The sequence below is a fragment of the Dasypus novemcinctus genome, chromosome 9, assembly GCF_030445035.2.
Source record: "Dasypus novemcinctus isolate mDasNov1 chromosome 9, mDasNov1.1.hap2, whole genome shotgun sequence".
Taxonomy (NCBI): domain Eukaryota; kingdom Metazoa; phylum Chordata; class Mammalia; order Cingulata; family Dasypodidae; genus Dasypus; species Dasypus novemcinctus.
In genome coordinates, this window is record NC_080681.1 from 14913572 (window position 1) to 14940761 (window position 27190).

Genomic DNA, 27190 nt, shown 5'->3' on the forward strand with positions numbered 1-27190 from the left:
TCAATCTCAGATGGTTTATGACTGAATGGCTTTTTCTCCATGGAGACGTGGTCATTACCAACAAGAACATCATCTCTCTCAAGGGAGAAGGCACACATTATTTTACCAAAGGAAAAATGAGGAAAAGATTATTTAAGTTCAAGGACTAGACCGGCAGAATATCTGAAATGGGTAATGGTGGGCAGGCATATCCCTCTGTCATCGATTACAGAGACCTCTAGCTGCCCAGAACTCCGTCTGTGGCAGTCAAATTAAACTGGATTGCCAGGATGCATATACTAAACTTTCATAACCATTAAAGCATATATGACTTTTGTACCCCAAAATGAGTAAAAAATACGTGATTGTACAATTAGAATTAGCTTCTCTTACATCAGAGAGCATAGTCTTAGTCACTTCTCTCCTTTTTCTGTGAAACGTGTGGAGAAAAATCAGATCATCCTATTTTGGAACACAGTGAAAATGTCTTGTGAAATTATAACTTGTACTTGTGCCAGTCTCACCATGCACTTGGAATAAATAAAAGGAGGTGGGGGTAGGGTTGTCTTATGGGCCAGAATCCCATTGGCTCAGGATTTTCTGGGTGCTTGGTTGGTTAACTCGATAACCTCATTTGAATAAATTAGTTCGTGATGGCAGATAATTGTATTTTAATAGCAGTGGTAGGTAAATGTATTGGGTGTGTTTAAATTCAAGAACTAGGTGGTGAGAATATCTGAAATAGGTATCTTAGTTAATAGCTACCAAAATATTATATATGTGTATCACCTCCCTCTTGGGAGAAAGCCAGGCTTTTACAGATTCTGATCTATGTCATACATTCAATGACCACAAGGAGATAACAGGAAAGATATTATTCATCAATGGGAAATTTAAAAGTATGCTATGAGCAGAACCCAGGGGAGTATTCAACAAGGTTCAATAAACTCAACATGTGAAAAATAAAATGGACAAAGATTATAGGGAAAGAAATTTTATTTCCAAGGATTTGTGCAGACAATGGTGAATTAAAAAATTTTGTCCTTCAACTATAAAAAGGAGTTGACTTCATTCCACCCTGGCACACAGGGTTTATAGTGATGCCAGTTTAAATCTGAGGCAATATTGCTATCCCCCTGTCTCCACCCCTAAGAGACTCCCACAGAGGAACAACTTCCTGTAATTTTTAGTCAAAATGTGTAAGAGACATCAACCAAAGTAATGAGCTAAACAAGTTTCTGCTTATCTGCTTATGTAAAGTCAAAAAATGAAATGAGCTGTTTGTTTCTTACTTTCATCCTGTGCACTTCTTGGTACATTTTGGTATGAAAGCATCTCAAAATATAACAATTCAAGAAAGTTGGTCAAGATGACCCACCCAGGAGGCTGTGGTTGAAACAACTGAACAGTGAAATGGAGAACTAGTTTAAAATATGAAGCTCTAAGCAGCAAACTTAGAGACATTAGCCCTATTAAATAAAAACAAGTCTTTAAAGCCACAAAATAACAAGTGCAAAACACGCTGAATCTGGGTTTCCAGGGAGTGCCATTCCCTTTGGCCAGCAGGTCCCAAACTCACACCCACAAGGTGTAACTCTTCTTTCTGGTTCTGCTAAATTTCCTTTCTCTCATGTGTCCTCAAATGACAACAGAAACCAAACGGAATCATTGAAATTTACCCTGTGGACCAATTCCTGGAAATGAGCCACAATTCTGAGATGATTAGACATGTAGTGTTTACTCGATGACTTCCTACTTCTAGAAACCCTCAGAGTACTAAATTGCATATTTCAGAACCTAAATCTCCTAGAGCTTTTGTTCTTTTGGATAAATAGACAAAAGACATAATGCATTGCAACGCAGGGGACAACCATAGCTACCATAGCTTGTCCACAGATAATTCTCAGGAATAAATTCCCTTTGTTGTGCCTAAGTGGGTAATTCAGTTTAGGCATAGGCAGACCTATGTCTGTGCTTGCTTTCTACAATAATTTTAGACCTACCATGTCTCTTTCTTTTAAATAGAGAAGTTGCAGGCTTTATAAATCCAATGGTTGATCTATTTACAGGTATATAAGTAGGAGGAAATGGTGAGGTTTTCCCTTCAAATGCGATTTGCTCAGAAGTTACCATACTCCATGGAAAACTTCATCCATCTCAACTGCAAACCCTGTTTTCCTTTACTTTAGAAAACATGAAAACACTCTTACTTAACTCACAGATTCTATGACCTGTCCAAATATGCCTGTGACTATCAGCAACCTCTCTCATCCATTAGAATTCTCTGGTTCTGAGAATAAACAGAATTTCCAAGGATCAGCTAAAGAGTACTGCAATATGAAGAAAATTAAGAGTTGGCTAGGAAAACAAATAATCACCTAAAAGTTGCCACAACAACTCAGACATAACCAAAGAAAAAGTTTATGTCTTGGATAACAGGACAAAAATTCCATCTAATATCATACACAGTTCTTATATTAGATGGCTTTACTAGTATATGAATTAATATACCAGATTTCTTTCTTCTACCCTAACTGCAAATATATTAAACAATTATTTTTTCACTACTTTTTCTTTCCCCTAGTGGTGGCATTTAAAACTCTATGAGTAACAGTATATAGCACAAAGTAATTTAGAAAATATAAAAAGGCTTTAGGAAAATAGTAATAGTTGATTCATTCTCCATGTACCAATGGATCATGTGAAGTCTCCATTTGGGGATAATGGTGAACAGAAAATTTTTTCTAGTCTTAGTCACTGCTTTCTAGATTATAATTTACCAAATTTTATACACACCCAGATTCTATTGGCAAAATTCCTGAGCTACTCGCACACAGCACAGCTATTTCATCTGTTCCCTTTTTGCAAAATGAGGGCCATGTCTTTCTCTTATGTCCCCAGATGGTATATGATAGTTTTTCAAAGCCAAACAATTCCTTGATATTGCATAACTCCTGTTTCCTACTCAGACAACCCCCTCCCCGCCCACTAATTTGCCAAATCCAAATCAAACGGGGAAAAAGTCAGCTTGAAAACTATCTCCTTCCAAGAGGTCTGAACACAGCCATATCCTTTCCAAATGAGCCATAGTTTGAAAAAAAGGGGCTGAAGAACAAAATCGGTGACAGGTCTTTAAGCAGGAGGTATGGAATCTTATCACCAAAGGGTGTAATTTAACTGGACATTATAGCACTCTGCCGAGGCCTGATTTACACACAGAACAAAGGAAGCCGGCCTTCTGGAGTCCCCTGAAGCATAAACAATGTTAGTGACCATGAGGAACTTTCCCCAAATGTAGCAAGGGCGGAAGCTGTGGTGTCGTCCTGGGGACATGATTTTAGCTGGACTCTCCTACATTGGGTCCAGGCCCCTGACAGGTTCTTCAGCCCCAGCCCCTTGATTGGCAGTTGATGCGTTGGATGCCTTGGAATTCATTTTATAAACAGGACGTAAAAGGCCATTACAATGCAGGCGATTGCCACAGCAGCATGCAGCCTGGTTCCAATCACAGCAGCTGGTAAACAAAAGTAAAAAGAGAAAAGAAATCATACTCTGCCCTTTGTAAAGGTCCTAACCTTCAAGAATATTATTTTGAAATCTCTAGCCACAGATGTAGAGACCTATCAAGGGCTCTCAAGGACCTGGAAATGTATTTGAACATTATCCTTAAGGTCTAGGTTCTAGGTAAATATACAGTTTGATTATATTTTGCTCGATTTTGAAAAAGATTTAGGTAGATAGGATTCCAGATGAAATTATGCAAAGTGAAAAGTAAAAAAGCATCTGAGTTAACTAAGTTTAAACTTAAGGGACTTCAATTTATTCTTTCCAGGAAATCAGAAAAACTTTTCATTGGGAAAATATTCCTCTATTACATTCCAGTCAAGACTAAAATTGCTTAAGTTATATACCTTTACTCCACTGAAAATACTAAAATTACCTGACATTAAAACAGGCAGTTATGTTTTTAAATAACAGCAAAATTAAACATTCATCTCTTCCCTCAACTTTAGAAAATTATTAACTCAGTTTTACAGAACTCTCAGGTCCAATTTCAGGAATTTTCTCTAAACACTGAACCAAATACAGTCTCAGCCTCTTGTTACTCCTCACATTGTAGTTTCTCACTGTCCACTGGGAACCTCTCCCTGTCCGGATATGAACTTACCTTTGTAAAACACACCCCAAACACCTTTCTTCTCTGACAGCAGCCAGGTTTTCAGACGAGGTACTTTCTTGAAGTAAGCACAGGTGCAAACAAAGAGCAAACCAAACACCAGAATCCCATCCAAAGAGTACACTGTTACAGAAAGAAGAAAAGAAAAACCCTTGGTGCTAAACCAACCTGAGACAGGTGATGATATAAAAGAATATGACAGGGAAGTGGACTTGGCCCAATGGATAGGGCATCCGTCTACCACATGGGAGGTCCGCGGTTCAAACCCTGGGCCTCCTTGACCCGTGTGGAGCTGGCCCATGCGCAGTGCTGATGCGCACAAGGAGTGCCGTGCCACGCAGGGGTGTCCCCTGCCTAGGGGAGCCCCACGCGCACAGAGTGCACCACTGATAAGGATAGAAGCGGTCACAAAAGAACACACAGCGAATGGACACAGAGAGCAGATAACTGGGGGGGAAAGGGAGAGAATTTAATAAAAATAAAGAAACCTTAAAAAAAAAAGAATATGACATAAAATCAAGGACAGAATATGATATAAAATCAAGATTATAACCTCAACTAACAGTGCCAACCCTTGACAAGAAGGAGCCAAAATCCTGGGACTAACAAGGTTACCTTAATGTTCCCCCAAATTGCTTGCAGACATCTCTTTTATTTTTTTAAAAGATTTATTTATTTATTTATTTCTCTCTCCTTTCCCCCTCCCCCCAGTTGTCTGCTCTCTGTGTCCATTCGCTGTGTGTTCCTCTGTGACCGTTTCTATCCTTATCAGCAGCACTGGGAATCTGTGTCTTTTTGTTGCGTCATCTTGTGTCAGCTCTCCGTGTGTGCGGAACCATTCCTGGGCAGGCTGCACTTTTCTTTCACGCTGGGTGGCTCTACTTACGGGGCGCACTCCTTGCGCGTGGAGCTCCCCTACACCAGGGGGGCATTCCTTGCGCACATCAGCACTGCACATGGGCCAGCTCCACATGGGTCAAGGAGGCCCAGGGTTTAAACCTCGGACCTCCCATGTGGTAGGCGGATGCCCTATCCATTGGGCCAAGTCTGCTTCCCTGCAGACATCTCTTTTAATACCAATTTCATTACCCCGTCCCTTCCCCATTCAAGGGCTACAAATCCTGGGAAGAGAGCATCAGTTTCTGTGGAACAAGTCTTCCAGGAGTGGCCAGTGTTGACAATAGGTTAAAAGAAGTATAAGATTTGTTATAGGCTGAGCAGAACATGTTCTTATTACAAATCACTCATGCAATAAAGAATATTTTAGCCAAGTTTGTCAGATCTGCACCTGATGGTGAAGAGTATGTTCAGAGAAAAAGAAAGTTTAGTGGAAATTTCAAGAGTTAAAAGCCATATGACTACAACTTTCCTGAACTTTTCTTATAGTTTGTACAAAATACTCTACTTACAAACTAAATTTCTGCTAGAATATCAGATTCTTGTAAACAACAACAAAAACAAGTATCTGAAGCTTCAAAATAGTGGAAAGATTTGAGCTCTTATTTCTATTTCCTACAAATGTAAACTGAGCTATTTCTTGTACATGTAAGCACAATCAATCACCTACTTGCAAAAAAAACAGATCTGACCGCAAACTGGGGGGATGGTTGTGTATTTTATTTTTTCAGCTATTACTATGTGCCAGACTGCTCTCTTATTTCCTGGCTCACAGTATTTCTTTCTCTGGTAACGCTTCTGCTCTCACTGTGCCAAGTTATTTAGTTATCTTCAGACCTCTGGCAATAAGGCTCCAACAAGATATTTTATATAATTAGTACCTGCCTGTTCTGAACCACTCTCTCCCCCTCTACCACCAGTAAAACTACCTCACAGTTAGATGTCACATAAGGGTCCAATAAATTAATGCATACACTAAATTGTTTACAAATTGCACCTGTATGTTTTCACTCTTTTCTTCCATAAGTTTTTGCAAGCAATGTAAAAATTCACAAGCCAGTGAGATTTGAGCCTTCAGTGCCAGGCCAAAGAAGGAACTTTTGAGAAAGAAATGCCTTCCTATCCCCCTCAGATCATACTAAGAGGACTTTTCCTTTCCTGTGAGGATGCCTCTAAATTAAATACCATAAAGGCCCTCCTTCCTTCTCTTGCCTGGAATTGGAATCATGTCTATAAAGTGTTTGAAGCAGCCTACAAAACTAGGTCAGATAGGGTGGCAACGTTGAATCATTTAAAACAAGCAGTGTCTAAATCCAACTCTTACAACGACTAGACTGAGGCTCCAATTGGGACCGTCCAGCCAAACTTTAGAAGCAAACAAGAAAAGGCTCTCCGGTATTTTTCCCAAACAAGAACTCTTTTTAGGATCTGCATTCATCCTCTCAAAAGTGTGGGGCTTGAGATCCTCTGTGACTTCTCGGTCCTCCCAACGATCCGATAGTCGGAAACTATGAGAACCTAGGGGGCTGGGGGAAAGGTCCTCTCTTTTCGGTGGGGTTGGAGCAGTTTTACCGGGACTGACCTCCCCAAGAGGCTTCTAAGAACCAAAAGGAATTTCAAAGGAGAGGAAAGGGAAAGCACAGGGGACGGAGGACTTAGGGTGCGGGCAGGAAACGCTCTGGTGGTCCGAGAAGGGAACGGGACGTAAGAACCCGTGGAGGGGTATCGGGGACAGGAGTCAGGGGCGCGGAGAGGCCAAGGTGGGCCGGGCCGGGAGGGGGCGGGAAGAACGGCCACGTCAGTCCCAGCCACGCCCGCCACGTTTCCCTTCGTCCCCCGCTCCCACCCCCCGCGCTGCACACCGGCTCTCACCGTTCGTCATGGCTGCTGGGCCCAGGCCTGGCTAAGGGGTCCCGGGTCAGTGACGGTGGCGGAGACAGCCGGGGAACCGGACTCCCGCTTGACACTTCCCGATCCGGGCCGCGGCGACGGGTAGGAGCCGTAGAACGCAGGCGCAAGAGCCGAGAGGCGAGCGCCGAACACAATCAGGAGTGGCTAGCCGAGGGCCGAGCTAGGGGCCCAGGCGGGGGAGTGGGGCTGGTTCTTCGCAAGCTCACGTTAGGATAAGACCAGCGCGATCCAACCAGGTCTTTTAAGTGTCCACCTGTGGGGTTAGTTCTGGGACGTAACCTGACAGGCTCGATCAGTGTGTTTGAGAAGGCAAAGAGTTGCAATTTTGCACTTTATCTTGTGCTGTGGCGGTCGCTGTGTGTGTGTGCAGCAGCCCACCTGCAACGGAGAGTCTCTGTTCCCGGCTTCCACCTAAGAGTAACCCGACACCAAGGATCAGGAGGCGGCCCCTGTGGCCTCTGGGATCTCTTTGATTACGAGGCTCTTCCTTACTCTTGATGGAAATCTGTATAACGAGTCTGCGTCTGAACTTTCAAAATGAAATAAGGAATTTTAGCACACAAACAAGTCGCTTATGTCAGATCCTAAAACTGCATGTTGTCGGGAAACTTTTAGATAATTACCTGTGTATATGTATTTTTCTTTTCCTTGAACCATCGGGAGAGTTTCTATTATCTCCTCTATTTAGTTCATCCTGGGCTCACTTTAATCAGAAACCGACAACATCTGGACAGTGTTCTTCTTTCACAACTTTACGAAAGAAGTTAGTCGGTCTCCTGGTGGGGTAGGGTGGAGGAAACAGAACCATATAGTTCATTTTGCAAATTGGAATTCTTAATTTCATACAACTCAGCCTACTTTAGTAGGTTACGAGAAAAAGTGCGACTTGTGACTCAAGTCCTCTGAGGTTGTCATTATAAGGTTACTGGTCCGCAGGTAGTGTTGGCAAAGACTTTCTGTCCGGTCTTGCTGCAGCGCCATCTGCCGGCTGAGGCTTGCTTGGTTAGGCGGAAGAAGGACATCTACCAAAGCCTCCAAGAGAGACCAGAGAGAGAAGTGGAGAATAGAGGCAAGCCGAAAAATCAAATGCAGGAAAGAACCCTTGCGAAAATATACGTAAATGCAAAACAAAAACAAATGGGAGAAATGCGTGACAAAACCTAAGACACTTATGGGCCAGACAAGCATTTAGATTACATATGGGTGCACATACACAAACAAAATCCTCTTGCCACAAAGAACTGTTTAGGACCACTTAAAAACAAAACAAAACCAAAAAAGAGCCCCAGTTGTCTTTGCTTTTGACCCTTTCATTAATTGTTTTCTAAAACACAGCGGGACTAGCATCAACACACTAGCAACTGACTACTCCCTGCACGGAGGTTGGATAAAGGCTCAAAACCATTGTAATTAGGTCATAATCAAATTAATGTTCCCTAGTTGGATGGAAATAGCCATCTCAAATATTAACTATTTTTTATATACTATAAAACTGCACTATCCTCATTGACCTGCTCCTAATTGATAATTCTCTTTACTCAGATTCTTTCATCTAAATACAGATGTCCTTAAGAACTTCCCCCTCCCTGTTTTTTTTCCTCATAAACTTTCATTTGGTGATCTCTTCTACTCTATGCCTTCAACTATCATCTCTACCCAGAGTGCTTAAATGGATGTCTTACCCACACTCCAGTCCTTCATGCCTAACAGATGTTCTGACATCTGAAATATCTAAAGCCAAACTCATTTCCCTTTGAAATAACTTTTCCTTTGAATTTCCCAATTTTTCTGATTAATATTCCTTTATCCCAATCATTAAGTTTAAAATCGGTAAATCTTTGAATTAATAACTCTTTTTTCAAAATGTCATTCAAATTGCTCCCTTTTCATTCCTAACCATCACCTTAGTGATTTTATCATTTCAGTCGTAACTATCAACTATATCATCACAACAATGAAGAGTTACATTTGTATAACATTTTGACATTTTCAAAGCAAACACACTTTGTAGTATGATCTCACTCAATCCTCACTAAGGCATTATTATTCCTATTTTAGAGATAAATTAAGGTTTAGGGAAAGGACTGCTCATATCACACTAATAATTCTAGTCTCCTGAACTCAGAACTCAAAAACATTGCTCCAAACCACAGATTGCTTTCCCACTTTCACTCATGCCATTCACTCTTTTGAAAATAACTCTATCCTCCATTTTTAAAAAGACTTTAAAAATTTATTTCTCTTCCCTTCCCTGTTGCCCCTCCCCCCAGTTGTCTGCGCTCTGTGTCCATTCGCTGTGTGTTCTTCTGTGTCTGCCTGTATTCTTGTCAGCGGCACTATCCCCCGATTTTTAATCGCTGAATACTTCTCCCGTTTTTGCAATGCTCTGAAGGATAAGTCTTTCCTCCCATGTCACTCTCAGAGTGCAAGGATAAAGCAATCACAGTTGAAGAGCTGGGAAGAATGAGTAATTCATTAATTACTATTTCAAATGAACAGTGATAATCCACAATTCCTTATTCTGATTAGTTTTTTCCTCTGTTAAGAACTTTTTTCTGTTTCTTCTTTTTCCATGTTTCTGTCATTCTTCACATTCTTTCCATTCATTTATTTCCTGTGTTCATTCTCCCTCTGGCATATTTTTTTCTTTTTCAGGTTTTAGAAAATATTTTACCTTTTTAATTAAATAAAGTGAATTTCACCAGGTTTTTATTTCAAAATTACATGTCTCAAGAATTACATATTTTCAAAAATTAGATTCCATTTTCTCCTCTGAAAAATAACTGCTTCCTAGGGTTATTGAAGGATTAAGTGATTTACTATTTACAACAGTATGTGGCATGAAGTAAGTGCTCTGAAATGGTAGCTATTAATAGTGTTGTTTCTTCATTTAAAATATATATATATATATTTACCAGTGTCTCCTACATGCTAGGCTCTGTACTAGATTTTGTAGGAATAGAGACAAAGCTGTTCCCTGTTTTAAGGGAACAATATGTATTGGGGAAGGTAGATGAATAAAAACATTTTTATAGAGCATGGATGTTGTGCTAGATGTATTAAAGGCATGATCTCTATAGCTATTTTGCAGAATATATTTTTTTAAAGATTTATTATTTTATTTATTCCCCTCCCCGTTCCCCGCATCGTCTGTACTCTGGCCATTCGCTGTGTGTTCTTCTGTGTCTGAAGCCACCTAATGAGAATACAAGCAGACAGAATATTTTTAAAATGAGAAATCCGAAGCTCAAATAGGCCACAGGGTAAGGTCATGTAGATAATTAGGATCCCAACTCTAGTCTGTCTGCCTTAAAGCTCCCTTGCCCTTGTCACACTGCCTCCAATTAGGATGTTTTTCACTGATATTGATCTTGGAGGATTTTGTCCCAAGCATCAGTGTTTCCACTACTGTAGAAAGTCCCCTAGCCACACTGCCACCAGCCTCTCCAGTCACGTTCCACATCAGGCTCTTATGGCCCAAATGTCTGGGAACTCTCAATTCAGTCTTTCCTCAGTTCATTTCAGCCTACTATTGCCAACTGGCAGTTGTTGCCAAATGCCTGTCAGTCAAGAACAGTGGCCTGTTTGTTAGGGCTGTTGTGGTCATTGTGGTGAATGCTAATTAGTTTTGGGGATCCTGACTGTGGCATTCTGGTTTAACCAAAGAGTAACTCCAGCCAAAGGCACAGCTTGCAACAATAGCTTCACTGGCATTGCAACATATTTGAAAAGGGGTGTCAAACAGGCATTAATTCATGCTACAAATATTTGTTCCAGGACTTCTCAGTCTAAGGAATGTGCTCGCCTTTGGGACCTCAAAGATGAATGAGAAACAGACTCTGTCCTTAAAAAGTTTAAGATTTAGTAGAAAAGATAAGCTGTGTGTATAAATAACCAGAGAATACAGTTGAAAGTGAGATGTGCCAAAGGAAAACAAAAACTAAGCGCTGTAGAGTGTAAAGGAGAAACTGCTTTCAGTTAGAGTGCGAAGGGAAGGCTTTATGGGGGAGCAAACATTTTAGCTGGGCCTGAAAGGCATGTTGTATGTTAATAGGCGGAAAGGAAAGGCATTTTCAGGGGAAGGAAAAGAGAGATCAAAGGCATAGAGATGGGAAAAGTACAAGATAAATTTAGGGGACAGCAAGTGTTTGCCTACCTTCTTTACTAGGTAACTCGTCTGTACCTCTCAGCTCAAAGCTCACTTGCTTAGGGAGGCTTCTCACATCTCAGCTCAAAGCTCACTTGCTTAGGGAGGCTTCTCTGACCCTCTTGGGTCCCCCTTCCACATCATAAGCTCCCAAATTACACAGTATTTGTTTAATACGTGTCCCTCTGCTATACCGTAAGGTTCATGTATTTGCATTGTCATTTTATCATCAGTCCCATAGCAAATGCCAAACACTCTGTAGGTACTCGATAAATATTTGTTGCCATGAATTATTGAACATGGCCTTGTGGAATTGGAATATAGAATTCATGAAGGAGAGCAGCGACAATGTTGCAAGTTTTTGAATAAAAACCTTAAAACAGCTGACATTTCTTCATGGTTTACTTCATGCCAGGTACTATCCAAAGCTCCTTATGGGTAGGGTATTAGCTCATGTAAGCCTCGTAATAACCTTATAGGTTAGTAACTATTACTATCCCCATTTTACAGATGAGGAAATGGATATAAGTAAGTTATTTTAAGATAATATAGCTGTTAAGTAATAGAGCTGAGATTTTTAAATCCAGCCCATCTGACTCAAGTCAGCATGTTTTTTAACCAAGGAGGATGAGCATGTGGGTAAACAAGCAGATGATTATGACTGCGTAAGTTTAATGAGGAAAATTTGAAAACCATTTTTAAAATATGAAAAAAATTAAAAATTAAAAATATGACACCAAGTCCAAAACGGGGTTTAGCATTGCAGAGGTCTACAACCTGGCCATCTCCTCTTTTTTCCACCAGTCCCACAGCCTCATGCCTTGCCCCCCACTTCTCGATCTGAATGGCACCATTACTTGCTGTCAGGAAATCAGCCAGCCCCTTGGAGATGAGCTCTGCAAAGGACTGCACCCACAGACCCAGCCTCAGTTCTCTCCTGCTACTGAGCAGCCCATCATCTCCCTTGACTATTGTAAGCCTGCCTTGCCGCAGACCCAGGGCCCATCATGCGTGGAGGGATGTGGTGGTGGTGGGGGGAATAGGGGAGGCGCTGTACAGATTGTGCTTGGGTTTGGGATCTGGTTGATGCTACCTGCCTGCTTTGCCCCATCCCATCACTAATACGTTGCTTTCCTCCTTTCTGATAGTTCTGCTCCTGCCATTCCTTCCAAATTATTTTCATACAACTCAGCTCTACCTCTTCTTCCATTAACTACCCCCTGTCTACCTTTTCTGGATCTGTTCTTTTGTGAACAAACTCTCTTTTGTCCTAAACCTTTTCTTTAAAAGCCCCTTGCAATTTTTGCTATGAAAAGCAGGTTTTCTCTACCAGTTAACTCAATGTCTGCTCCCAAGTTCACATCCTCATTCAGCCTCATTCATTCAGTACTAATTTTTTCAAAAATCCACTTTCCTTGACCCTACTGCCTTTTTTTTTTTTTTTTTAAATAAGGAGGTACTAGGGATTGAACCTGGGACCTCTTATATGGGAAGCAAGCACTCAACCACTGAGCTACACCCACTCTTCCCTACTGCCCTCTTTAGGCTACTTTCCTCTCTTTGCTCTTCTGCCTTTCACTCACTCTTTTCCTTCCTTCCTTCCCTCCCTCCCTCCCTCTATGAAGAAACAAAATGGAACTGCTGCAAAGTCAGTGGGACCAAGCTGGTTCTCTATTCCCGGGGTCAGTACGCCATGAAAAACGAACCCCTTTGTGTTAGTCAGCCAAAGGGATGTTGATGCAAAATACCAGAAATTGGTTGTTTTTTTATAAAGGGTATTTATTTGGGGTAGGAGCTTACAGATACCAGACCATAAAGCATAAGTTACTTCCCTCACCAAAGTCTATTTTCACGTGATGGAGCAAAATGGCTGCCGATGTCTGCCAGGGTTCAGGCTTCCTGGGTTCCTTCCACGGTTTTGCTTCTTCCTGAGCTCAGGGTTTCTCTCTTCGTAGGTCTGGCTTAAGGCTTCAGCATTAAACTCTAACATCAAAACTCCAACAGTAAGCATCCTTAGCGCTGTCCTTTGCCATGCCTTTTATCTGTGAGTGCCTACCCACCAAGAGGTGGGAACACAACACCCTAATGACATGGCCCAATTAAAGTCCTAATCATAACTTAATCATGCCTAGGTACAGACCAGATTACAAACATAATCCAATATCTATTTTTGGAATTCGTAACCATATCAAACTTCTACACCCTCGGAATACAAATCTCATTTTAATCAAATGTTTTGATCCCACCCCCATGACTTTTCTAAAAAAAAATTTTATTGTGGTAACATATATATGACATAACACTTGCCATTTTAGCAAATGTTATTTACAATTCAGCGGTATTCATTACATTTACAATGTTAGACAAACATCACTAATATTCATACTGAAAATTTTTCAACATCCCAAAGAGAAACTCTACCCGTTAATCAAAAACTCCATTCTCCCCTCTTGCCAGCCCCTGGGAGCCAATGATCTGCTTTCTTACATACTCACTCTTTCATCTCTTGTAATCTGGTTTCAATCTTCATCACTGCCTTTGAACTATTTTCTCCATATTATTCTCCCACATCCTAAATGTCATGTTCAAGAATCTTTTCTTAAATCTTTTAATCTCTTAATCTTAGTGGCACTGAGCACTCCTTACCACCTGCTTCTTTTTGAAATTTTTTCTTTTTTTGCCTTCCAGAATATATTTTCTTCCTCCTTCTCCTTCTTTTATCTTTTCTTATCTTATGGACCATTCCTTTTGTCTTTTCTTTTTGTCTCCTTGATGTACATGCTCCTAAGGAACTGTGTTTTGCCTCCCTTCTCTCTCACCTTGTTCCCTGTGCAGTCTTTCAACCATCACCTTTATGTTGCTGTTTTCTCTAGTCCTAATTCCTCTGTGAGTTTTCAGACCTGTTCGCACTTCCATATGTCTATTGGGCTTCTCTGGACTCTCAAACTCAGACAGAACCCACTACTTTCCCTCCCCAATTGCTTTCCCTTTTACTTTCCTTTTTATATTAATGTCATACCATTTACCTGGATATAAACCTCTCTATCCATAACTCTCAGAATCATTGAATCAGAAAGTTCTGTAAAATCTACCTACTTAAGTCTCTCTTGAATCAGTTTCTTCTTTTCTCCATTGCCTGAATTCAGATTCTCATCATCTGTCATCCTGTCTGGTCTCCCTGGTAAAGTGGTCTTTAAATAAAAAAAAAAAGATAGGGTCATTTGATTCTTCTGCTTAAAAACCACCTAGGAGTTCCCTACAGTTTGAAATTCAGTCTCTGAAGACACCATTCCAGGCCTCCTTATACAGGCTAGCCCCAGGTTCATTTCTCGTATCCCCTCCCAACAAACTTGGCTCTGGCAACCTACCCAGTATATCTTGAAAATATACATCATGACTCTTCCCCCTCTGTGCTTTATTCCTACTCAACACTCTTTGGAATTCCCGCCAACTTTAGTTTATATTTTGGATCTCAAGTTCAGAGGGTTGAATTATTTGTACTCCACAGTTCATGGCATACTATTATAACTGGCCTCTCCAAAGCCCTTGTTTTTTTTATTTTGTTCCCATTCCTCCTACCCCTACCATTCTAATGTGTTTAATGTTTATGCTTTTTATGTTCCTGTAAAATATGAATTGCTTTGTATGCATGTATTTTGCATTTACATAAATCCTATTGTATTATAGATCTCATTGCGTTTCTAATTTTTTCACTTAGCCCTATGTTTTTAAGCTCTGTTCATGTAGCTAGTCTGTTGCTTCTGACTGCTGCATAGTACTGCTTTGTGTGCATCCAGCATATTTTACCTCTCCACTCCCCTGATAATGGACACTGTGAATGTTTTATTCTTGACCCCCTGGACAAGACCAGTGTTTCATTGCTGCCTAACACAGTGGCTCTCAATCTTATCAGACTCAACAATCCTTCTTAAATAACAAATATATTATAATATCTCCTTTATTATTCTGAAATGAAATTCACAGGTAATACATTGTGGTAGGCAGCCTCTAAAATAGTCCCCCATAATCCCAGTTTCCTGGCGGTTCTTGCCTTTATGAAATTTCCTCTTTGAGTGTGGCTGGATTAATTGGCAGAAGTGATGGGATGTCAATTCCAAGATTAAGTAACAAAAAGATTGTGTTGTGTGTCTTGGATGTTCTCCCTGACTCACTCATCTTCCCTGAGGGAAACCAGCTGCCATATTGTGAGCTGCCCTCTGGAAAAGACTACGTCGCAAGGAACTGTGGGAGGCCTACCTCCAAGGTAGTGAGAAGTGAAGCACTTAGGCCTACAGCCCACAGGAGCTGGATCCTGCCTCCATCCACCTCTTAGATGGGACTGCAGCCCTAGCCAATGCTCTGACTGCAACATGACAGACCTTGAGCCAGAGGCACCCAGTTAACTGCAACCAGATACCTGACCTGCAGAAACCGTGTGATACATATTTGGGGGTAATTTGTTATGCAGCAATAAATAACTTAAACTCATACATACCCACATAATTTAAAAACAATGTGTAATGTCTGAAATGTAATATAAAGATTTAAAAAGACATTAGTTTTTAATAGAATAATATGTGTTACAATATGTAAATGCTCAGACACAACTACACTGGAGAGCGTAATAAGGCTTTCAAATGCTTGCATTTTCATGTAGAATCACCTTGAATGAAAGAGCTACAAATGCAGACAGATCAAATTATTACAATTGATGTTGCCTTTGATGACATTATTCCTTAAATGGCCCACACTTTTTTGTAAATTCCAAATGAAACAAAGTACAATTCGGTATAGTTGCATTCCTAAAATTTCAATGTACATTAAGAGAGCAAGTGGGAAATGGATGTGGCTCAAGTGGTTGAGCGCCTGCTTTCCACATGGGAAGTCGTAGGTTCGTCCCTGCTTCCTAAAATGACAAACAAGCAGATAAATGAAAAAAAACAAACTCAGGGGAGCTGATGTGACTTGGTGAAAATGCGTGTTCACGTTAACAAACTTAGTTCTAGGCTCGGATAATTATAAACAGAATTTTCCACATGCATGTTTATCAGGATATTTTAAAAGTTACGTGTATCAAGTAACAGTTTTCCACTGTGTAGCATCATCTCTTGCATTGCTGGGCACCAAATTCCTAGCTCCAGCCCTCTATTGCCCATGGTTTACCCATTGTTCCACCAAAAAAACTTTCCCACAGAATTTTTAATCCTCTCGGCCTTGAGGAATGTTCCTGTCTCTTGGGAACTAGTAGCAAAGAACAATATTCCCAATAACTAACACAGTGCTGGGCAATAAATAATATTGGAATCGTAAATTGCTAAACCTGTTTAAATACAGCCCCCCCCCCAGTGGGGGGACCTCTACCCCCCTACCACTCCCCGAATTCACAGTTTTGCAGTCCCGAATCAGGAAGCGGTGATTCGCTTTGTAGAAGCGAATTTAGGGTGACAACGAGATACACGCCGCCTAGCCCAAGAGACTTCCTTTTCTTAGCTAACCTTTAATTCTTTCTTCGGTAAGAATTAGCGACAAGAGACCGCCCCTTCTCAAGGTTCCGCCTACGTTGGACAAGAGGTAGAACGGCAAGCGTTCCACGCCCGAGGTGGCGGCCCCAGGCCCCGCCCCCGGGCCCGCCCCGAATAGCGTCACCGGAAGTGAGGAAGCGGAAGTACTAAAATCCGCTTGACGCACGCCGGCGGAAACCTATAGATTGACTGACTGGCTGGTGGGATGGCAGATGAAGAGGAAGACCCCACAGTGAGTGGACCGTGTCTGTCCCAACTTTCCCTTTTCGTCACTCCTTGGGCTCGGTAGCGGCGGCCATTGAGGCCAAGCTCAGAATCGGGCTTGTTTTCCTTAGTGAATTCATCCAAAAGAGAGTTCGGGGACTTCCCCCCGTGCTTGCCTTTCCCTTCGGGTTCATGGTTCTAGTACGTGGAGCGGGACATGAAGGAAGAGTAGGGAGGTGCCCCCTTTCCCTTCGGTTTTGTTTCACATCTGCCAGACTCGTCAAGAGTTGAAAGCTAATACTTGTTAGCGCTCATTATGAACCAACAGTTCAACTCCTGACAAAACTGGTGTACTTCCTGTAAATTAATGGAGAAAATAGTGGCCTAAAAGTCAGGGAGCATGGACTTTCTCTGTCCTCTGAGCAAGTTACTTAACTTTAAACCTCTGTTTACTTATCGTAAAAGGATTTAAGTCTTACCTGAAGAAAGCTTGTAGCACTGTAAATAGATGTTCAGTAAATATTACTTTTGCTTACTGCAGGGAGGTAGACTTTGATTTAATACCAACTCTTAACAGTGACACTGTTTAGAAATAAGCCAACTTAGTTGGTTAAAAAAAACGTATGGGAACTTTGGGGTGGAGTGGGCATAGGGCGTGGAGATCGAGTGTGCAGAAGAAAGGGGTTCGTCATGGCGGATGACCTAAAACGGTTCCTGTATAAAAAATTACCAAGTGCTGAAGTGCTCCATGCTATTGTTGTGTCAGATAGAGATGGAGTACCAGTTATTAAAGTGGCAAATGATAATGCCCCAGAGCATGCTTTAAGACCTGGTTTCTTATCTACTTTTGCCCTCGCAACAGAACAAGGGAGCAAACTTGGACTTTCAAAAAACAAAAATATTATCTGTTACTATAACACCTACCAGGTGGCTTAATTTAATCGTTCACCTTTGGTGGTGAGTTTCACAGCCAGCAGCAAAGCCAACACAGGACTAATTGTCAGCCTAGAAAAGGAACTTCTTCCATTGTTTGAAGAATTGAGACAAATTGTGGAAGTTTCTTAATCTGGCAGTGGATTCAATATGTATCTTATCTTCATTATGCCAGACACATTATCAATCCAGCAATCTTTAGACCACAATAATACTTATATCCATGTACTCAAGAAAGGGCCCCTTTCCCACCTTATGCTAAGAAAGAGCCTCTGGCTATAATTTCTGGACAGATTGTTTCATTTCCTTGTTTAGGGTCTTTTCTTATTTAGTGAGATCTGGGGACACTACAAAAATGGTTCTGTCTATGTCATCTCCCATAGAGTTAGTTCAGTAACCAAATATGCTTAAGATTCTCTTCAGTAGATCAGAATCAAAATGATATGTTGGTCCACTTAAGCCATTAAGTGTTCCTTAGTGTATAATTCTCCCAGGCCTTCAGAGTGAAGCAGACCCTTTTTATTGTGAATAATAATGAGGCCATACTTTTCTCCATATTAAGTTTTATTTCTTTGCATTGAATGTGAGAAAGATAAAATGACTTAGCACAGGTAATAAAGTCAGTACAATCACTAACTTTCCTAGGTATGTATTATTTCTTAGTATAGACAAATAGTACTAATTTTTTTATTCTCAGAGGGTGCTGTTCTTTATCTAAAATGCAAATTATAGCTAATGGGTTTTCCCCCACTCTACTATCTGTAACCAATCAGTGTTTTAATAATTTTGTTTTCTTTATAAAATTTAAATGCAATTTGTTATTGAACTCTTTCCAATTTTGGTATGTATGTACACATGATAAATGCAACCCTTTTTTTTCATACATGAGTATAAATAATATTTTTAAGAGTAAACAAAACAAAAAAAACTTATGAGTCTCAAGTTGGACTAGATAAACTTTAAGGCCCTTTCATTCTGAAGATTTCTTGGTTTATTGCTGTTTGCTTTAAGCCTTTTGACCTTAGTTAAGTTAATCCTTAAAAACTCAAATGCAGTGCACTCCTATAACATTTTTATATGTACATTTTAACTTCTAGTTTGAGGAAGAAAATGAAGAAATTGGAGGAGGTGCAGAAGGTGGACAGGGTAAAAGAAAGAGACTTTTTTCTAAAGAACGTAAGTTATATTTGACAATGATTTTATTGTAGATGGTACAAATTTTTGGACATGTCTGTTATAAAATGTATTGTTCTGAATGTGTTTCCCTGTAGAAATATTCTTAGACTTGCCTATTAAATTGTTTAGTTTTGGATTGTAGATAGTAACAATCCTAACCTCAATTTACAATTTTTTAAATGTAAGAAAATGTTTTAATTCAGGCCATAAGAACATAAGAACACATCTGTCTAGTAGTTTTTCTGTCCTTCATCTTTCCAGCAAAGGGACTCCTTTGACTATAAGCCACAAGTAATGATGGATCCTGGTACAGTTGCTGAGGGTAAGAATTAAGTTGGGACTTTTGACTGAGGCAGATAACATGACAGGAAGGTGGATGAAGAGTGTGAGGTATTATGACAGCACAGAGATTATAATGTATTGGTCCTCTATCTTGCTCCCTTAGCAGACAGATTTGACTCTTTTTGGCAGCAGCAAGAGGAAAGGAGAGCTGCTCAGACTATTGATGCTCCAGGCCAACCCCTGAAAGGAACCTGAGAGTTTGCTCTTCTCCTATAAGTGTTGACATATGAGGCAACACAGATTTATAAATACCTGAATTATTTATCCTATGTCAGACATGAGCAGTTCCCAAATGCTCTTGAAACTATAGGGTCAGTATTTCTTTTTCCCTTTTTTTTTAAATTTAGAAACATTTTTTAAAAATTTATTTTTAAGATTTATTTTTTATTTATTTGTCTCCCCTTCCCCCTCCCCCAGTTGTCTGCTTTCTGTGTGTTATTCTGTGACTGCTTCTATCCTTATCAGCAGCACCGGGAATCTGTTTCTTGTTTTTACTGTTGTGTCATCTTGTTGTGTCAGCTCTTCATGTGTGCAGTGCCATTCCTGGGCAGGCTGCACTTTCTTTCGTGCTGGGCAGCTCTCTTCCATGGGGCGCACTGCTTGTGCGTGGGGCTCCCCTACCCGGAGGGGCACCCCTGCGTGGCAGGGCACTCCTTGCGCACATCAGCACTGCGCGTGGGGCAGCTCATCACAGGTCAGGAGGCCCAGGGTTTGAACCGCGGACCTCCCATGTGGTAGGCGGCTGCCCTATTCATTGGGCCAAGTCCGCTTCCCTCTTTCTAAACTACCTAAATTCATCTCCATATTTCAGTTCCTCACCACAAACAGAGTTTACCTGACCACTATTTGTTCCATCTCTGATGATATTTATTCTATTTATATGTTGTTTTCCTTATTATTTCAGAAAAAAAAGGGGTGGGATATTTCTGCCTCAGAACACCTTAGAACGATGCTTGCATAGTCAGTTCTTAGCAGAGTCCTTTGTTCCACTTGGATTACTTAATTTTTGTGATGTTAAGAATTTGGAATCTTCACAGCCTTCTCCTTGTCCTACTGTCTTACTGATCAAGCAAGACCTGTTCAAACTATCTTTCTTTTAATCTTTGCTAAGAGAATTCAGAATGTTTAAAGGCAGTCATTTGCATTTGTTTATGCCTTTGTAGATTCTTTAGACAAATATAGTTTATATACTTCTCACATAAATTTTATGAAATGTATTTCCCTTCTGGTAAATTTTGACCACCAGAGGAGAGTGACAGACTGTCTCCCTCAAAATATTTAAGAGAAAATAGTTGGTTAATAATGGAGATCCCAGCAGACCCCACTTTAGCCTACTGATCAATTTAACACAACTGTACATATCAATATCATGTACCCCTGGTATGTAGCACTGAGAAGGGCACATCACTTTATGGGATCCTTCCCATTAATACATGTTTTAATTTGCTAGGCTGCTCAAAGTAGATACCATGAATCGGGTTGGCTTTTAACAATGGGAATTTATTAGTTTCCAGTTTTGAGGCTGAGAAAAATGTCCAAATCAAGGCATCATCAAAGTGATGCTTTTTTCCCTAAGACCAGCTGCTCACGATCCTTGATTTCTCTGCCACATGGCAAGGCACATAGTGGCATCTGTTGGTCTTTTCCACGTTTCAGTGCTTCCAGCTTCTTGCTTCTGTGGCTTTTTCTCTCTCTCTGTATTCATTCTGTTTATGAAAAACTCCAGTAAGAGGATTAAGGTCCACTTGGATGAGGTGGGTCACAACTTACCTAAAATAGGCTCGTCAAAAGGTTCTACTTACAATGGGTCCACACCCACAGGAATAGAATAAATTTAAGAACATGATTTTCTAGGGTGCATCCATTTCAAATCACCACAATCCATAACCTTAATTTAGTCATGAGAAAATTCAGACAAACCCAAATTGAGGGTCATTCTACAAAATAACTGATCAGTATTCAAAAGTGCCAAGGTCATGAAAGACAAGGAAAACCTGAAGAACTGCCACAGATTAGAGGAAGCTAAGGAGGCATGACAACTAAATGCAGTAAGGGAATCCTAGATAAGATTCTGGAACAGAAAACAGGTGTTAGTGGAAAAACTGATATAATCTGAATAGGTTCTACACTTGTATTATAGCAAGGTTTATTTCTTAATTTTGGTAAGTGGTCTATGGTTATGTACGATGTTAACATAAGGGGAAGATGGATAATAGGGATTTGGGAACTCTACTATTTTTGCAACTCTTCTATAAGTCTAAAATAATCTATAGATATACACACACAAGGCCAAAGAAATTTGGAATTCAAAAAGAAGACAGAAAAAAAAGTGGTTTCTGTACTTTTCCTTCTTCCTGTTTCTGGACCCAAAGGCTCTTGCCTAGTGTAAACTCTAAGGATACCTCTGTATCCCAGGCTGACTTCCAAGATATCCCTTTCGTTTCTATGTCTGGTCTACTTCTCTTTTCATTTCTATAAGGTTTTGATTCTTCTAAAGGAATTATTTTTTATAATACTAATTTCCTTTAGAAGTTTTCTAGGTAGTCCTTTTTTCTTCTATCTCCTTTTTTTAAATGTAAAACTTATATGCAAATTGTATAGGTCTTAACAGCTGGATGAATTTTCCATAAATACTTATAACAACCACTCAGACCAAGAAACAAAACATTTCCAACATATGACAGAGTTTCTTAAAATTTTTTTATTTACAAAGTCCTTTGAGACTCTGTTAAAAGTTAGGATTCTTCCCAGAAAAATGCATATATACAGATAATACATAAAATTTTTGTGTGTGATTTCAGGGAGTTCAGTGGCTTCTCAAAGCCCACCCATGGACTAAGAGAATTTATAGACTGAAGGATAAGAATCTATACTGAACTCCATCTGTCCTAAACTACCAAGATGCATAATACTCTTGTGGATAGGAGAATAGACTCTGGAGCTAGACCATTTGGAGGTTCCATCACTTATCAGCTGTGTGACCTTTGGTAAATCACTTTGTGTCTCAGTTTTCTCATTTATGAAATGGAGATAATGATACCTACCTCAAAGGATTGTTGTGAGCATTAAATGAGTTAAATGCAAAGGGGCTTAAAACAGCTCCTGGCATATATTAAGGGGTATAAATAAGTATGAGTGATTAGCAGTTATTTTTATTACTGTATATCAGTTCTTTCTTTTTTGCATTTTCTGTGGTTTCTTCAGATGAGGCTTGAAAGGGCTTTGACAGTTGCCTTGATCTAGGAAATAAAATGTCAAGATTATTTATACTAGGGAAACGGACTTTGGCCCAGTGGTTAGGGCGTCCGTCTACCATATGGAAGGTCCGCGGTTCAAACCCCGGGCCTCCTTGACCGGTGTGGAGCTGGCCATGCGCAGTGCTGATGCGCGCAAGGAGTGCCGTGCCACGCAAGGGTGTCCCCTGCGTGGGGAAGCCCCACGCGCAAGGAGTGCGCCCGTGAGGAAAAGCCGCCCAGCGTGAAAAGAAAGAGCAGCCTGCCCAGGAATGGCGCCGCCCACACTTCCCGTGCCGCTGACGACAACAGAAGCAGACAAAGAAACAAGACGCAGCAAATAGACACCAAGAACAGACAACCAGGGGAAGGGGGGAAATTAAATAAAATAAATAAATCTTAAAAAAAAAAAAAAAAGATTATTTATACTAAATTTTCTACTAAATTCACTGCTTTCTCCTTTTGATTATCCTGTTTTTATTTTCCAAGAATTGGAGCACTTTCTCTATGTTCTTTTCCCTATAAGCTGTCAGGATTCTGCCTTCTCTTTTTCAGTGCCCAACTTCTGCATGCAGAGAAAACACTCCCAGTGTTTCAAATTAACAAAAGTGATATAATTTTTTTATAGTACGGTGTATGATGTATGGATTTGGGGATGACCAGAATCCTTATACTGAGTCAGTGGATATTCTTGAAGACCTTGTCATAGAGTTCATCACTGAAATGGTAAGATCCTTTCATGACTGGTCTTAAGTTAACTGAGGAATAAATTTGAAATTCTAAGCTTTAGATAGGGCTAAAACTTATAATATCCTTTCAAAAGCTATTCATTTGAGTGCCTATTTTCTGAAAGTTACTGGTTACTATATATCATTAAGGATATAAATATTCCACTCCCCCCGAATTTTGTTTATAAAGATATAATTAGCAAATCCATCAATAAAATAAAAATATTGCCCATAATCCTGTGACCCAAGAGGTTTTTTTTGTTCTAATCATAACTTACTTGTTTGTTTGTTTATTCTTTTGAGGTACCAGGGGCCAGGGATTGAACCTGGGACCTCACATGTGGGAAGCTGGCTCTCAACTACTGAGCCACATTGGCTCCCCTGAGTTGGTTTTTTGTTTGTTTGTTTTGCTTGCTGGCTATTTTTGTTTTTTCAGGAGGCAGTGGAACTGAATCCAGGACCTCCCATGTGGGAGGAGGGCACTCAACCACTTGAGCCAAACCTCTTCCTAATCACAATATTTTAAATTATAAATTTAAATGGTAAAATTTGGAACTGTTTTCCTATTTATTTAATCCCTATCATGTAAGTTATTTTTAGGTTGTTTTGTTTTTAACTGAACAGTTAATCTCGAATGACCATATTCATTAAATCCCCTCCCCTCCTTCTTTGAATATATTTGCAAGAATGGAATTTCTGAGTTTGGCTGTGTTTACTTTTTATGAGTTTTCACCCATATTTTGGATTATTTCCTTAATAAAATTAATAGTAAAATTATTGGGTCAGAAAGTATGCAAATCTTTTCCCTATTTACAAAGTAGTTACTATCCATTAAATAAAATTTAGAAAGTATAACAGCACAAGGGAGAAAATAAAAATCTGTAATATTTTAGTGAGTATTCCTTGTCTTTTTGCATATACCTTAAAATTTTCTAAAGATTGGGATCATACAGTACAGTCTTAGAATTGACTTCTTCGCTGAGATAAGTCTAGATCAAGAATATTTTTCCCATATCATTGCATAATACTCTGCAACGTTTTTAATAGCACCATAATATTTATTCAATTGGTATACTCAGATTTGTTTACCCAGTACCTTATTAAATTTTTATTTTTTATTTTTTTGATCATTAGAAATAATGCTGTGATGAACCTGTGTCTTTTCATAGGATATTTGACAAGGGATGAAATGTATTTGTTTGAATTTAAGAAAACTTAAGAGTATTTATTAGTTATTGAGATGGAGAAGGCTCAATATATAAATGAAAAAATTGTAAAATTATTTTATACAGATGCAGGTAATTAAATTACATGTTTGAAACATCAATGAATTTGTTAGGTTTAATATCCTTAGTACAGGCATGCCTCAGAGATATTGTGGATTCGATTCCAGACAACTGCAGTATAGCAAATATCTCAATAAAGCAAGTCACATGAATTTTTTGGTTTTCCAGTGCATATAAGTTATGTTTACACTGTACTGTAGTCTGTTAAGTATGCAATAGCATTATGTGTGAAGAAAACAATGTACCTACCTTAATTAAAATTTGACACAGACAGGAAGTGACCACATACTGTTGGAAAAATGACGCTGATAAGACTTGCCCAGGGTTGCCACAAACCTTCAATTTGTAAAAAAAAACCAAAAACCCGTAATATCTGCGAAGAGCAATAAAGCAAAGCACAATAAAAGGAAGTATGTCTATATATAAAAAATGCCCATAGCATAGGAAAAATATTTTTATTCCCCAGTAGAAAATGGGCAAAGGATATGCATAGAGAATTCATAAATAAGTAACTACAGCAGTTAGAAGAAAAAGTCTTCATCCTCATCAGCAATTAAATAAATGCAAATTAAAACAGTAAAATATTAAACATTTAAAAATTAATTGAATTTTGTTTCTTTGTAATAGACTCACAAGGCAATGTCAATTGGAAGACAAGGTCGAGTACAAGTTGAAGATATCGTCTTCTTGATTCGAAAGGACCCAAGGAAGTTTGCTAGGGTTAAAGACTTACTTACTATGAATGAAGAATTGAAACGAGCTAGAAAAGCATTTGATGAAGCAAACTATGGATCTTGATCCTTTTTGTACTTCTTGAAGCTTCCTTATCTTCTGGGTCAACTATATATGGTAACTGCATATTTCCTATAGTAAAGTCCAGATATCTAACCATGAAAATGAAAGTTGGAGAAACATACAGGTTTTAGCCTTTATTTTCATGTCTTCAATTTTAGAGTTTTTGCCATACTTGAATTACTTATTGGGTTTTAATGATCATATGTAAGTTAAAGTACCTTGCAATTCATGTAATTCCTTCTGACTTTTGACTAGATGATGAAGTAGTATTTATGTGTTAGGTGTCCTTTTTGTCATGGTAGGCTATATTGTAGCTATATTATATATGACAAGTAAATGGCACCTTTGATCCTATGATAGGTGAGACATGTGCTTTATGTTTCCTTAAGTTTCTAGACAAAACTCTCTGATATTATTAATGAAGTGAACTGGTTTGTGTTTCTCTTAAGTAGATGATGATATAGGAAAATACAGTATTTTTAAAGAATGCTTAAGTGTCTTAAGTGTAATTTGTTTTAATTTTCTTCAGATAGCAAGAGTGGTTTTTTTCAGAAACTACATTTCATGTGAATGTCTCAGTGTTGGTAGGCTTTTTTGATGTAAAATCTTTGGGGCTTATACATTCTGTTTGTCAAGTTTTAGGAGAACTGAGTTTCCCAGGTCAGATTAAAGCTTCTAAAAATAAATGGTTTCAGTGACATGAATGGCATTGCTTAAAAAGCTGATGGCAGGATAAGCATTTGGGGTAGTGTTTTATTAATATATTTGTTAGTACTTGTTCATTGTGGAAATGTGTACTTGACTAAAAGCATATGTGGCCATGGAAACCACTTGTAGTTCAGGATATACAGGTTGTGTGTGTATTTAACTATCTTGTATTAAATTATTATTGCACTTAGCTTAAAATGAAAGTTGAAATTGTATTTAAAGTGATCACTGAATGTAACTATCTGTGAAACTGAATGTTTTGTTTTGTGTGCCACTTTTTCACATTATCTATAAATCAGTACTTGGAGAAATTCTACTTTCTTAACCTATTCATACAGGGAATAAAGTCTGAAAAATTAAACAGATTATTGTTTGAATTTGACTATGTAATTCATCAGCTTTTCTTTTGAGATGAGTATGAACATTATTGTTAATATGATCATTCTAGCTGCTTGATTTCACTAACAGCTTTTTCTGTCTTGTTCTTGTAATGCATCTGAATTGATAATGAGATTTTATGCAGAGCTGAGTTGATTTTTTTTAACGTTTTTTAATAGGCAAAAATCAGTTAAAAGCTTCCCCAGTCTTAAGAGTAGCTAGAATCGAGAATGGGAGTGGAATAGTAAAAGATCAATATATTGCTGTTTGTTTTTTGCTAATCAGGGCCTGCTTCATATTAAAGAAGGAACTAGCATGAGGGAAGTTAAATTGGGTGCCAGTGGTCTTTTCTTAACCTGTGCTGTATGTACTTTACTTCCTTGAACCATGTCTGCATTGTTTTGAGTATTTACTCATGACCCTGGCATGAGAGAAGTGTTTTATGGGAAATTAAATAAATAGTACTTTTTAGGTTGCAAGTGTTAGAACTTAACTCAAAACTAGCATAAGCAAAAAAGGGGAATTCATTGACTTGCTTAACTTAAAAATGGGAAAGAAGGGTGGAGCAGCTTTATAGTTAACTGGATCTTGATCCCATCCTTCATCCAAATTTTTATTTACCTCTCTCTCTCTGGAACCTCAATATGGCAAGGGGACCTGATGGCCAGAGGTTCTAGAATTCCATCCTTGAAAATCCTGATTGAGGGAGCTACTTCACTCCTAATCAGAAAAGTCCAAGCAAGGACTGTAATTGTCCTGGCATTGTAATTCTTC

The 27190-nt window shown here is 39.2% G+C and overlaps 2 protein-coding genes and 1 long non-coding RNA gene across 3 annotated transcripts; 1 reads left to right on the forward strand and 2 right to left on the reverse strand.

Annotated features, from left to right (window-relative positions):
* Positions 1-957: 957 nt before the first annotated feature.
* TMEM167B (transmembrane protein 167B) lies at positions 958-7095 on the reverse strand. Its single transcript, XM_004448973.3, has 3 exons — positions 6926-7095; positions 4148-4279; positions 958-3493 (listed from the first exon to the last, which is right to left on the reverse strand). Exons 1-3 carry the CDS (start codon positions 6933-6935, stop codon positions 3411-3413), a joined length of 225 nt encoding a protein of 74 aa, XP_004449030.1. The 5' UTR covers positions 6936-7095; the 3' UTR covers positions 958-3410.
* Positions 7096-12869: 5774 nt separating this feature from the next.
* Positions 12870-16721, reverse strand: LOC139439646 (uncharacterized). The gene is made up of 2 exons (XR_011649605.1): positions 16607-16721; positions 12870-16017 (listed from the first exon to the last, which is right to left on the reverse strand). It is a non-coding gene; the product is annotated as an uncharacterized lncRNA (long non-coding RNA).
* On the forward strand, positions 16688-26403 carry TAF13 (TATA-box binding protein associated factor 13). Its single transcript, XM_004448974.5, has 4 exons — positions 16688-16865; positions 18868-18946; positions 23150-23247; positions 25163-26403. Exons 1-4 carry the CDS (start codon positions 16839-16841, stop codon positions 25331-25333), a joined length of 375 nt encoding a protein of 124 aa, XP_004449031.1. The 5' UTR covers positions 16688-16838; the 3' UTR covers positions 25334-26403.
* Positions 26404-27190: the final 787 nt, after the last annotated feature.